The sequence below is a fragment of the Spea bombifrons genome, chromosome 8, assembly GCF_027358695.1.
Source record: "Spea bombifrons isolate aSpeBom1 chromosome 8, aSpeBom1.2.pri, whole genome shotgun sequence".
Lineage (NCBI taxonomy): Eukaryota > Metazoa > Chordata > Amphibia > Anura > Pelobatidae > Spea > Spea bombifrons.
The window spans coordinates 42,901,530-42,914,898 of record NC_071094.1 but is presented as its reverse complement, the minus strand read 5'-3'; the positions used below and the strand labels follow the sequence as shown (position 1 = coordinate 42,914,898).

The 13,369-nt window shown below is 49.9% G+C and overlaps 1 protein-coding gene across 1 annotated transcript; it reads right to left on the bottom strand.

Annotated features, from left to right (window-relative positions):
* Positions 1-1,527: 1,527 nt before the first annotated feature.
* On the bottom strand, positions 1,528-12,682 carry BAG6 (BAG cochaperone 6). Its single transcript, XM_053473480.1, has 27 exons — positions 12,578-12,682; positions 11,505-11,590; positions 10,859-10,976; positions 10,573-10,751; positions 10,145-10,204; positions 9,518-9,574; positions 8,470-8,544; positions 8,224-8,354; positions 7,976-8,102; positions 7,540-7,737; positions 6,985-7,246; positions 6,855-6,905; positions 6,018-6,113; positions 5,676-5,818; positions 5,472-5,553; positions 5,050-5,354; positions 4,297-4,579; positions 4,021-4,190; positions 3,879-3,932; positions 3,664-3,766; positions 3,404-3,528; positions 3,162-3,305; positions 2,982-3,038; positions 2,751-2,903; positions 2,547-2,654; positions 2,295-2,441; positions 1,528-2,073 (listed from the first exon to the last, which is right to left on the bottom strand). Exons 2-27 carry the CDS (start codon positions 11,580-11,582, stop codon positions 1,978-1,980), a joined length of 3,402 nt encoding a protein of 1,133 aa, XP_053329455.1. The 5' UTR covers positions 11,583-11,590; positions 12,578-12,682; the 3' UTR covers positions 1,528-1,977.
* Positions 12,683-13,369: the final 687 nt, after the last annotated feature.

Below are 13,369 nucleotides of genomic sequence, written 5' to 3'. Positions count from 1 at the left end.
CAAAGGGGGTCCTTTTGTGTGGGATGTATGTGTACTCACACTCACACATACACGCTCACTCACACTCACCATTAGCAAGCTGGTGGCTGCTCAGGGTTCCTGCATTTCCCTTTGACAATCCTGGTGCTTTTTATTTAAATCCGCCTGAGATTGGGAAACTCCAGAGATCGGCGTCCCCGGGAATCACGCGAAGCTTGGAGAAGCAGCACCCCAAAAACAAAAGCGACCGACGTCCGAGCGATTACCGGGAATACACGGCTGGCAAAGCCAGAGCCACTTCAATGACAAACTCACATACATGTGTATGATGGATAGTCACAGCTGCATGTATGTGTGTGTGTATGTATATATATATATATCCTCTGATTGCGATAAGAAGATCCCGGCTCCGGGCTGCAGAGTATCTCTTCCTTTAGTGACTGCCGCGATTACCGACAGCAACGTGTGGCTGCCGAAGCTTCGTACGCTGATCCCGTCACATGACACGAGATAGGAAGCTTTCATCAGTGCTCATCCACCCCCAACGGAGTCCGCGTCTCTGCGAATACCCCTCCAGACATAATTACCGAATCCCATCGGTGCGGTATAGACTACGGCATTAATTACATAGCAAACGGGGACCCCGGTGCAAACGCCCCCTTACTAATTGTAGAATCGTAGAATCCCACGTCTGTCGTGAGGTTCTGAGAGGATTCCTATGAATTTGTTCAAAGACAAAAGACATCCAGCACTCGGTAACCCCCCAACGAACCGAGTGACCGTCTGACCCGCAAGCCTCGGATACTGCGGCTGACCGGATACTTCATACGATCTCCATTAATGCTTCTCTACGTCCCGCGGCCGGGTCCAGAAAACCTCGTCAATAAATGCGTCGCCAACACAACTACGTCACTAGAAACGCAGAGAGAGCCCACCTCGCTTCTCTCAGAGACCTCGTGGACGGAGAGCAAACACTCAAACATGGCTGCCGCCAGCCCCACCTGTCACTCATTGCCCCCCCCCACCGATCAATCGTTCATTAATAGAAAGAGACGGCCCAACGACCAACATCTTCGCCAAACCATAGAGCCCCACAGCATACAGCACAGTATGAGGCAGATGTCACTTTTTCTTACCAGTTTTAAAACATCACGTTTAACGATAACAGCGAAGAGAGCGAGACGGGCGATGCGGAAAAGAAAGGGAGTTTCAGATACATTTTAACAAACAGAGCGAGACCGGCTAACGTTACCAGCAGCCACATCTCTCCATCGGGACCGGCTAATCTACCGACCGGCTAACGTTACCAGCAGCCACATCTCTCCATCGGGACCGGCTAATCTACCGTCCGGCTAACGTTACCAGCAGCCGTTTGTCTCCGTTTGGGACCAGTTAGCCCGTAACTAGAGGTGAATTTTACGCATGTTTATTGTGGTTTTAAAACTAAGCCATGTTTAGCCATTTCTACGCTAAACATTCATGAAAGAAAAAAAAAGGTAAAATCTTAATTTTAGCGTCTTTAGTGAATTAATGAAGCGCACGCTGCTCTTTTAAAACTTTTTATTGGGGGGGGTTCACAGACAGAGACCTGCGTGTGCGTTGCTGCTGCGGGGACGAGGTGCGTCTTCATCACGACACAATCCGACGGGAAGAAAAAGGGACGTTTCATAAAATCTCCGCGTACGCCGCCGGGCACGTGATTGAGGGGTACACACAGCGTGATTCGAGGGGGTCCGATGTATAATTTAGGGCTGCATTCTTACTGTCTGAGGATTTCTGTACACAGTCACGCTTTAGGATTCATACTAAATGCAGGGGGGGGGGAGGGGTACGAGCTGTCCAGCCGTCACGGTCTGCACCATACATTCAGACCGGGGGTGCAATGTCCATAGATTGGGGGAGCGGGTACCATGTTTAGGAACATATATATATTATAATATATATATATATATGACTACCACAGTGACAGACAATATTATGTTTAGGGCCGGTCTGTGCTTAGGGGTCTCCCCTGAACACCCGCTGCGTGTTGGGGAATCGCTGAGGGCTGTACGACTCGTTATCCTGAAGAACTCTCTGGATGTCTTCGCAGAGCTGAAAACCGAAGAGAATCTCATCAAGGTCATCATCAGCAAGACCCTCCAGAGATGAAAGCAGAATGTATGCGCAGAAGCGGCCCCCGCAGCCATGTTGTTTAATGTTAAGCTACTGTATAAGGGCATCGGGGCCCAGATTTAACCATGAAGGTGCTGAAAACCCCCATTATACACACATAAAAAGGTTTCTGCCATCTTTAAGGAAAGAAATATTCTCACCTGCTCTCTGTACCTTCCTTGTGCTTCTCCGTTATCAAGTTCCCTTCTTAGACTTTCTGCGCTGCTTTCTGGCTTGGCTCCCGTTGTCCTCATCGCCCGGTTTACGGCTTCCGAGAGGGAGAGGTGAGGACCTTCGCCCTGCATCGTCTGGACAGGAGAAATACAAGACAAGCGGGGAATGAGATTAAAACAAAAGACAACAAAGGATCCAGTACTGGTCCACAACGCAGGGCAGGTTAACAGAGACATTACCTTGCGGCGCTTGGCAGGCATACCGCTTAGGTAGGCATCACTCAAGGGGGGCTGCTGTTTGATCTTCCTCTGACTCTGCAAATCCTGCCTGATAACCGGGACCCATTCCTGGGAAGAGAAACGGAGATTACGAGGCATGAATTGGATTACACCCCATACCCCCCCCCCGCAGAGAATAGAGTAAGGGGTATTAATAACACGTACTGGGGGAACAGCAGCGGCCCACGGCTCGGCCCCGGCCTCTGCCTGCGGGGTACGGTCAGACTCGGGGCACAGGATAGGCGCTGAACTCGGAGGGGGTAAGAACATGACCTCCTCTACGGTAGTGGCCGGAACGGGAGAGGCAGCCCCGGTGTGCTGGAAAGACAAAAATAACGGGATGTAACGGGGAAAGCGGTGAGCGGAAGGAGAGATGAGATTTAACCGTGCGCATACCTGGCTGTCAGCCGGCGTGGTCTCCATGGGCTGTTCCTGGGAAGGAGACTCTGCACCCTGTAACAGGTATATGTTATAATGAAGTTGATGCACCAGGACACCTTCTTCCTCCATTCAGCGTAATTTGCCCCAATTACCCCCTTTGTTCCGCATAAACCTCCTTTAAGTCTTCAGACTCACCTGAGAGTCGGACCCCCTCCGAACGTGTCGAAGCACTTCCGCCTCCGTTACCGGCATTTGCCCCAGGAGGACTTGGAGCCGCAGAGAGAGGACAGACGTCACCCATGAGACCAACGCAGGAGAGACGTCGAGAGAAAGCCTCCTCTGAAACACATACAGATGGAATAAGATCTGGGCAAATCGGGGCTACAGAGGGCTACTGGGCTAATTCCCAGAGATAGGGAGGGCCATAGGTGGCTTACGATTCTCTCGTTAATGACGGACGTTAGCGCGCTCTGATCTCCTCGCAGGCAGTAAAGATTCAGAGCCAGCCATTCGAAGAGCGACTGGTTACACATCTCCAGAAGACGCTGACCGAACGTGGAGTCTGAAAGATACGACAAGAAACAAATATTAAATAATTGATACTCCGAGCATTAATTCTAACCTATTATTATTTATCACAAACTAGGATAACATGGAGCAGGAGACCCCGTAAGCAGGTGACGGACATATAACGTACCTGCGCAATGTAGGATGTGCGTCGTGATCCGGGTGAACTGCTCTTGTAGGAATTCAAGGTTTGTCCTGGTGATGTCAACCCCGTCACGGACAGTAACCGAAGCCTGTATCATACAAGGGACACGCCACATGAAAACGTGATGCGACACACGCGAGACAAGCAGGGGGGACTCAGCATAAAGGGGGAAAAGGGCTAAAAAGCGATGGTGATCTTACAAAGCTCTCCCGTATATATTCCTCTAGTCCATTAATGAGATTACGAGACGCCATCTGGGGGGGAAAAATATAATACAGAATTTAGTGACAGATCCAGACACGTTTCCACCGCACTTGTCAGACATTTAAAGGGGCGCCATACCTGGATATTCTGCGGAGTGGGGTCTGCCTGATGCAGGTATTGCTGGAGGAAGAAGGAACGGAGCTGGGGCTGCAGATTCTGCAGGGGCTGCGACTGTCCATGCAGTAACATTACCATGTCCACCAGGGAGAAGTGGTGACAGATCAGAGACAAGAGGTCCCCGAAGAACCCTGGTGATGGGAGAGAGCGAGGAACGTCAGCGAAGAGGGAAACATGGAGGAAAGGGACCCAGAGAAGGCGATAAAGGAGGCAAATGAGGGCCGAGGTGCTTCTTACCCCCGGGTCCCTCGGCATCGGGCTGGAAGATATTATGGGAGCCGCTGAGCCGTTGGATGAAAGCCGCAATACTCTCCGTCCCGCTCTGATCGGCTGCGCTCAGGGACCCGAGCATGGAGGAGAGGACACCCTGGACCACGCTGGTGAAGAACTCAGGGGGCAGGGAGTCTGCGGCGGCACCTTGAGGTGGGGCGGCGGGAGCCGCAGGGGGCGACGGAGCCGACGGAGGGGGCTGAGCGAAGGACTGCGGAACCGAAGTGGATACAGGAATCGGCTGGGAAGCCTAAAAACAGAGAGAGAGAATTAGAAAATCCAAAAGCGTTAATATTACACCATTTCTGGATAATTCCGCCATATAACGGCACAATAACATGAAAATTGACATAAAAAGACACGTTGGTACAGAAGGAGAGTCTCGTGAGCTGACAATCTATTAGAAGCGGTTATAGCGGTAATAAATGGATTCCAGCTCATTGATGTTGGCCAACATGATCGGTATTGCTAATATATAAATGACACACGATAGAATCATTTATCCCTCCCCAGCATGTTTATAAACGGGAAGACCGTAATAAAAGTGACCTATTAGAGCAGGGGCGTCCAACCTGCGGCCCTCCAGCTGCTGCAGGACTACATCTCCCATACTCCTCAGCCAGCTGAAAGAGCACAATGGGAGATGTAATCCCGCAGCAGCTGGAGGGCCGCAGGTTGGACACCCCTTAGAGGATGGGGTCAGTAAATGGCGTCACGTACCTGCAGCATGTCGGTGACTCCCTGTAGAAACGCTGGCATCCCTGGCACAGCCACGGTGATACTCGGGGAACCCATGGCAATGTTTGCCATCCCGGAGCTTGCCGTGCCCAGCAGGGAGCCAAGGAGCTGGGAGAGCTGTTGTTCGGGCCCAGGGGCCGGCTGTGGAGCGGGGCCGGATGGAGCAGAGGGAGGGCTGGGGAAGGAAGAGGAGCTGCTGGTGGTGGTGGTTTGGGTGGTGAAGGTGGAGGAGGACGTAGAAGCGGAAGATGAAGTTGACGATGTGGAAGTTGTGCTGCCGCCCTGGGCTGTGAAGAGAGAGAGAAAAAAATGGAGGACAGGCAAAGGTAAAAGTGAGGAGGAAAAAAGTGAACGAAACAAAAATGCTTTTAAGCAACGCGGCTCAGGCATCAGCCCGTACTCACCGACGATGACCGGATGCATGAGAAGCTGACCGACGAGTCCGCTGATCATCTGGGCCAAGGAGGCATCGGCTACTGGCGCAGCCTGGCAAAGAACGGCAGCGAGAAGAGCGGCATCAGCGGCAGAACACACAACTTACACGTCGTTTATACAGATCACCTCCATGTCTTTACAGAGATCGGAGAAATGCCTGCGCGGCTCCTCACCGTCGGGCCGGAAGCGGGTCCAGCTGCTGCCCCAGCTCCTGGCCCGGGTACGTTTGCCCCGGGACGGGGTGGCTGAAGGGGGGTAACAGGCCTTGTGAACACAAAGCGAGGGGTCTGAGCCTGGAAGCCGGGAATTTGCTGCCCTGAAAAAATAACACAGGTGCGCATGTTAAAGATCTCCGGGATGCCTTTTTGTCCTCACCAGAGACTAGAAAGAGTTAATTATTCTGCCTTTTCAGTAAAAACAACCAGAGGAGGAAAAAGGTCTCATTTTTCTACGTCTTCTATCTTAAGAACGTATTTCTTTGCATACAGCGATTAACGGTGCAACGAGTTTCATACCTGACGCCGCGGCCAAGGCTTGCTGGGTAATCTGGTGTGAAATCGCCTGCATGAACTCGGGGGGCAGACCAGGCATGTGAATGTGCGGACCACCTCCTACAGAATAGGAATACCGACTGATTGACGGGTCAGCGCTATATACCCTGTACTGATCGTACAGCCTGTCCAGCTCGCTAGGATAGCAGCACGCTAAGGGTTAACGTTACCGACCTCTCTATGTCGTATTCTTGGTGCCCAGAAACACGCGACGTTAAACCGTCTTCTTATGCCCGGCTCTGCCACGTCGAGAAAGCTCTCAGTGCCGGTGACCCTCAAGGACTAAAATACTAAGCGGGGGGGGAGAGCCTAAGCTCCGGCACGTCTTATACGGGAGCCGTCCCGGTATAACCGTCCTGTTTCACCTTTTCCCTGCATAAAACCTGACCACTTCTCTAATACACGCGCTAAATCATTACATATTATTATCCATAACTCCTCCAATGTAGTTCCACCCGACCTGCTGAATTCAGAACTTTGCTAACTAAACGCAGCATTACAAACGTCCGAGTCTGCGGAACACGTATGTAAAATGTAACCTCTTTCCTAATATTTGCTGGGACCCCTTAATCGTCACACGACTGAAGGTTTCTAAATTGAAGTTCTGTATAGCCTTCAGAGAAAAGAGTAAAATGACGCACTTGCTCGGGTTTATTTGCCCAACATGCTAGAGAGTGCAGCTAAGTGGAACAGCACCTTTAAATAACGATCGCTCCTGTATTAGATCGGATACTGCAGCTTCTGCTTTGCCGATCGCAGATCTAGAACTTTCAGCATCACATTAAAACTAAGCTGTCTTACCGTGCCCTGCAGGGGGAGGAGGGACGTTCGTAGGACCACCAGATCCCGAATCTTAAAAGACAAGAGACAAGTCAATAAAGCCTCGGACGCGGAGCGCTTTGATTGGTGGATAAGAAGGTTTAATGGTCACCTTGGATGTTCATGTGCATCATCATGACGGGTTCCACGGTCTGGTGAGTGATACGGATAACGCGGGGGTGCGGTGGAGGAGCAGAAGGTGGTGGGGCTTGGGACGGAGTTGGTTCCCCAGTGGGGGCCGACTGACTCTCTGGCGCCCCTCTTTGCTGGTCAGGTGCACCGGGAGGAACGGTCGAGGCTGGGGTCCCTTCGGGAGAGGCTTGTCCGGTGTGGGCTCCGTTTCCGGTCATCGTCACCGTCGTCCCAACGTTAATCTTAAAAACACAAATGGGAATTGGTATTTCGGTTGCGTTTAGGACGATATGCGGTAAAATAGAAGCGATCAAAGCGAGGAAGGAAGGGATAGTCGTTGCCCTAAATGCCCGGGAAAGAAATCACTACAAATTTTAGGTTAGTCTACGGCTTTTCTTTTTTTTGTTGTAATTTGGGTGTATCGCACGGAAACATAAGAGTTATGCCTTCAAACTATGGAGTAAGGAGGTGGAGAGTCTAAGGGAACATACAGGGGAAACATAAAAAGAAACCTTGTGCAACCCCCCCCCCTTACCTGTATTGGTATGGCTGCCTGCTGCAGCAGCATTGGCCCTGCGTAATGCGACATGGGCCGTACCACATGCAAGTGACGGGGAGAGGCCGACGACAGGTTACAGCGGAGATCGGACAAAGCAACCAAAACGTTTCCCAGAAGGCGCAGAGACTCGCCGACCAGATTGAGCACACGTTGAGACTGTTCCCTGTCCTCTTGCTGAAGGAGAAGGGAGAACAAAAAAAGGAGAATTTCTTCTATAATCTCAATTTAAAAAACATGAATAAAATAAATAATAAAGTCATTAAAATCTTTGAAATCGTCAAACCCCGGCAGTTTAATTCTAGGGCGCCAGAGGAGTCCGCGTTTGACTTCTTGTGTTTGCGGGGATAAATATGCGTCCTATAAAGCGTCAGATGAGGTTTGGAGGGCCAAAGAGAAGAATAAATGATCTCACGTTGTCATAGACGCCGGAGGTAGCATTGCTGATGATTTCCCGGTACCGCTGCATGAACGGGGCGAGACGTTCTTCCACTCGCGAGAGAGACTGGAGGACATCGCCGTATTCAGAGGGGGATGGGTGGCTGCGAGAGAAGGGGTAGTTAACGTCATACGGAAGCACAGGGGGCATAGGGAGGGAAAAAAAGAGACAAAGAAGGGCGGTCGAAAAGGCAACTGAGAGCATCATAGCGAAGACGGTATTACCTGGGAGCGGCTGCACCCGGCTGCCCGTCGGTACCGGGGATGCTTTGAGCTGGAGCTTCCCTGCTGCCACTCTCTCCTTCAGCGGCGGAGGTATCCATGGGCTCAGTAGGTTGCTCGCTGCTGCCATTTCCCTGAAGCAAACATGGAGTGCAAGATGGCTTTAGGACTCAGCAGAACCAGCACAGCGCAGGCACGCACGCACTACCAGACATAATACTAACTATACGCGGCACGGCCGCTTCTCACCTCCAGGCGATCCACTATCCGTTGCAGGTCCTGTATCATGTGCTGCGCCAGCACGAGGCGGACGCGGGGCTCGCTCTGTATTCAGGAAAGAGAGAGACAGAAGGCAGGAGGGATACAGGGAGGAGAGATGTTAGCGAGAGGCAGAATACGGAGAGGAGGCGAAGGGGACGCAGATGAAAGGGGATGAGACGGATGGAAGGACACACGGGGCGGAAAAACAAAGTGAGGAGGTGGTGGTGATGGGGAAGGCGGTGTAAAAGGGGGGAGCGAAAAGAATAATAGATTAAAGGAGAAGTTGTAAGTATGTCGGGGAAGAGACAACAAAAGAAATAAAAGATAGAGGAAGAGAATGAGGGGGAAAAAGCAAACGAGACGGACGGGGTTAATTCTCTTGTGCCTTTATATTGTGACTTTTCAGTCTTGTATCTTCAGTGATGTCTTAAAGGGTCTGCGCCATGGAAACCAAACAATACGGCATGTCATACTACCCCCAATATGTGGTTTTCATGTTATTCATAAAAAAAAAATCTTTGAAAAAGCAGTTAAATGGGCGGCCAATCAGAAAGAGCCAGATCCAATGCATGCTGGGATACTTCCGCTTCTCAGCAGCAAAGACTCGATCCCAATCAGTTATTTCAGGGGGATAAAAGTGAATATAGGCTTTTATGCCTTACTGATCTTTATTGACCAAATAACTAAATTTAGCCTGTTTAGCTTTTCATTGATTCTAATAACAAGCGGAAAATAGGTCTGAGATGTGTCTTAAGTAGGATATATTTCAACTTGCAATAGGCTCCAAGGATATTAAGGATACCAAATATTACTCCATGGTACCACACAAAGAAAAACGCGTAGGGGGTAGGGAGATGGCTGCATGCCGAGGATGAGCTGGAGACGATGCACAATAAAACAGAGGCCATGCGCGCCGCTACAGATGCCATGAGATGCTTAGAGCGTGCCGACATCCCAAAAGTCCCAGGACTGTACGGAACACAGCCGACGACCGTGACAATGGTTTGCGTGACTAGCTGCCGAGCCTTGGCCGTACCTGGACTGGGAGTTGCTGATCTAGGTTTATATGGACATCGAGAGAGGAGCCATCACTCTGAGTGAGAGAGAAAGAAATAGGGAGGGAGAGGAGAACAAGTCGGGGAGCGCAGCAGCCGGAGCGAGGGAGGGAGGGAGCGAGAAGAATTTCAGAAGAAAAAGTAAAAACGTGGAGGTGAAAAGAGAAGACGTTTGTTGGGAATGAGCATGGGGGGGGTACACAGAAAGGAAAGACAAAAAGTGACATCGGGGGGGTAAAGATGGAGAGAACATAAAGTGAGAGCAGGGGAAGGTACAGCGAAGAGCGTAAATCAGACACGGATCCCTGTAATTCACCAAAAACACAAACATGCAAATAATCCGCAGGGAGGGACAAGGGACGGCCCACCACGGGGTTACCGGTTACCGATACATGCAAATGTACTAAAATCTATAATAATACCCCCACCGAATTAATACCCCCAACGTACATGCGCGGGCTCCCTCTTTTACCTGTAGGGGGCATCATACATACAACCGCTCTATTGGACCCTTAAGCTTTATTTACAATAGGCCCATTTTCTGGATATATATATAGAGGACTATTAGGCCTCATCACAAAACGCCATGGCACATTTCACTTACTTACCCCACTAACGGCGGAAACCCTGGGTCCTCTAGCAGCTTCACCGAGTCCTGACATCACATGCTGTAAATAAAGGAAGACGGTAAGCTTACTGTATTACAGGTGTTTCTGTGGTACGCACGGCACAAGGAGAAAACCCCGCCAATCCAGGGGCCAGAGACCCCAGTGCCCAGGTTTTTTCCACGAGCTGCACCCAACTCAATGTTGTTGCCACTGTAGTGGTGGACGCTGGGCTTTGCCAACATTGCGTAATACCCAATTTCAGATTTTCTGCCAGTTACTGTGACGTCTACAGTTTATAGACTCCAGGGACTTTTTTGTCTTCTTTGCGGGCAGCACGATGGCAGCTCTGGGATCCCGGACCAGACGTGTAGCTCCAAGATGGCCGGGGAGAAAGAAAGCAGAAGGTGATAGACAATGTAGCATCTCACCGGCAGGTTAAACGTTCCCACCATCACGTAGCTGTTCCCATTTCTCTCCGGACCTCCGGCCCCTGCTCCACTTGCTCCGTTGGCACCGGTGGAAGAACCTGAAGGAGCTGCACCCCCCGCAGCAGACTGGGTTTGGGGTGGAGCGCGTTCCACGAGATGGATCACCTTCCCATCTACATCTTTAAGACAAAAAAACAAAATTCAATGAAACTTGCTTGCTAAACAAACAAAAAACCCCAAACATGTATAGAACTATAAAGGGAGAAAGAACACGATGAACACTCACTGTATTCTTTCAGCTTCTTGTCCTCCTGTAATACTCGGCCCTGATAAATGAGCCGCTGCTTTTCTGGGGGTATTCCTACAGAACTGGAGATCTGGTCTTTGAAGTCTTTCACCGTGATCTAAAGAGGGGAAAAAAAACAGCAGCTGGTAAAGAGAGGAATAATACGACATTTACAGAGCCCCCCCCCCGCTGCAGCTTTTCCTATAACACAGAATAAAAACGACTCGATAGAAAAGCTCTCCTGCACCAGCAGCTCCTTCCAGTCCTATGACAACGGGATGCCTTCCAAAAATAACCTCTAATTAACAGTACATTAGCCCATTTTATTTAAAGTTGTAATTATACATATCGTGCGCAGGAGCTCACGTTTTAAATGTGCCTTAAAACATAAAATATTCATATAAACAATTTCCATGCGTTATTCGTGAATCTTTTACATTCCTTTTACACAAAGCCCAGCTAACGTACGGCTGAATGTTCCTGGCTTTCATCATGCATGCGCAACGACAACCCCCCGTATCAGTGCCAGAGATGGACTTTTAACCGAGATCCGCTAACACAGAAGCAGTTAATGGGCTCGATACGGCTCGTTCGCGGCTACTGTATGGCACCGGAGACCCCGGCAGAGCCCTTCGCTGTCCCGCACCTCTTTCTCCACCGTGAAAGTCCGGGTCTGGGAGTCCAGCGTTTTCACCGTCACCTCCATTTTCTCGTCTGCCGCCATACTGTAACCTGGAAGAAACGATCGGGGCGGAAGAGATCAGAGTTAGTTCTCATTTCGCCAGAAAGAGGAAGAGACGCGGCCGGAGCATCGCAACGTCGCTGGACCGTAAACTCCCCTGACCGGAGGGCATTTCCATATCACAGAGACGGAGATCTGACTTCTAGAAGCCCGTGGGGGCTAAAGCCTAAGCAGTATAGAGAATGAGCGTCCACGTTATCTACATAGAGTGCGTCATTTTACGTGGATTTGTATAACTTTATTTGTATTAAATCTATGAAAACATAGCATTTGCCAGCAGATCTCGCCCCGTAAAGACTCAAACCTTAAACAGTCGTTGGTCTCGTCTTAGATTCAGGAGCCGTATGTCAATCCCATGTGTGTTTAATACCCTGACTGTATTACCCTCTACCACCTCTGCTGGGAGTCTGTTCCACTTATCTGCCACTCTCTCAGTAAATGCAAACCTCCTTCCATTCCATCTAAACATCCGACGCTCTGGGGTTAAATTCTGGTCTCTTGTTCTAACATTTCTCCTTCTCCGGAATAAACTCCCCTCCCGCACTTTATTAAATCCCTGTATGTATTTAAATGTTTCTATCACAGCCCCCTCTCTCTCTCTCTCTCTCGTCCTCCAAGTCGGACATGTTGACCCCCATTGCTATGGTTCTCCTCCTCCTCCATGTTTTTCAGGCATGTTGTATAAATAGAGATAAATCACTTTTTTGTCAGTCTAGAGACACGTTTAGTAGGATGTTTTACACACCTGGGGGGGTATGAAAGGGCTCTTCATAATCCCACCCTGACAGCCCACCCATATAATAAATAAAGACCGAAGGCCGCGCTGTGAGTCCAGGTGCCGGAAACCCTTTGATCTGGGGACTCGGGTTGGCTGCCTTGCTTGTAGCCCCTACGGCTAACCCTCTAATTACCCCTGAATTAACCTCTAAACGCATGCCCCAGCCCCCAGGCCTGCGATCTGCACCACAGGTACGTACCTATAAGCTCTGGTTTCCTTGGTAACCAGAGACACCGACAAACAACAAGTGCTGCAACGCAGACAGCAGCTGCCAGGCCGCTTCCGGGTTCTGTATTAGACTTCCGCCTCCGGGAGCACTTCTGTACGTCACTTCCTTCTGCGGCAAAACCCCGTCAAGTGCCCTCTACTTCCGATTTAAACGCCTGGCAAAAGCTGGCTTCCGCCCTTACTTCCCCTTACATATTTATTGTTACATTATAACGATACAATACAATACAATACAATACAATACAATACTATACTATACTATACTATACAATACAATGCAATGCAATGCAATGCAATACTCTAGAAAGTTGTAAATTAAATGATTTTTAGGGTCTGAATGAATTTTCCCAAACTGACTGATAATGGAGGGTTCTGTGTTATTTCCTCCGTTTTGTGTTCCGGACTGTTTTATTTTATGTAGATTTAGCTGCCCAGCCATAGAGTTCTTTTATTCGTGAAATATTTATGGGCTCCGGGAAATGTTTGTCACGATACTTTTTATACGTCGGCCCCGTCGCCCCTTTTTTGCGCTTGCGTTATCGTTATACGTCGCTATACCCAGGAACTTCTTTACATTTTTACCCTTTCACGGCCCACCGTGAAGATTCTGTGTAGCGACCAAATGCGTTACCCGAACGGCTCTTATATCGGTCCTTGTGTAAGTTACAACTGACTTCAAGCAGGGCTATCCACCATCACATACCGGCAGCAAAAGCACCGACTGGGGGTCTTATGTACGGTCACAGAATATAAAGTCTTCAGA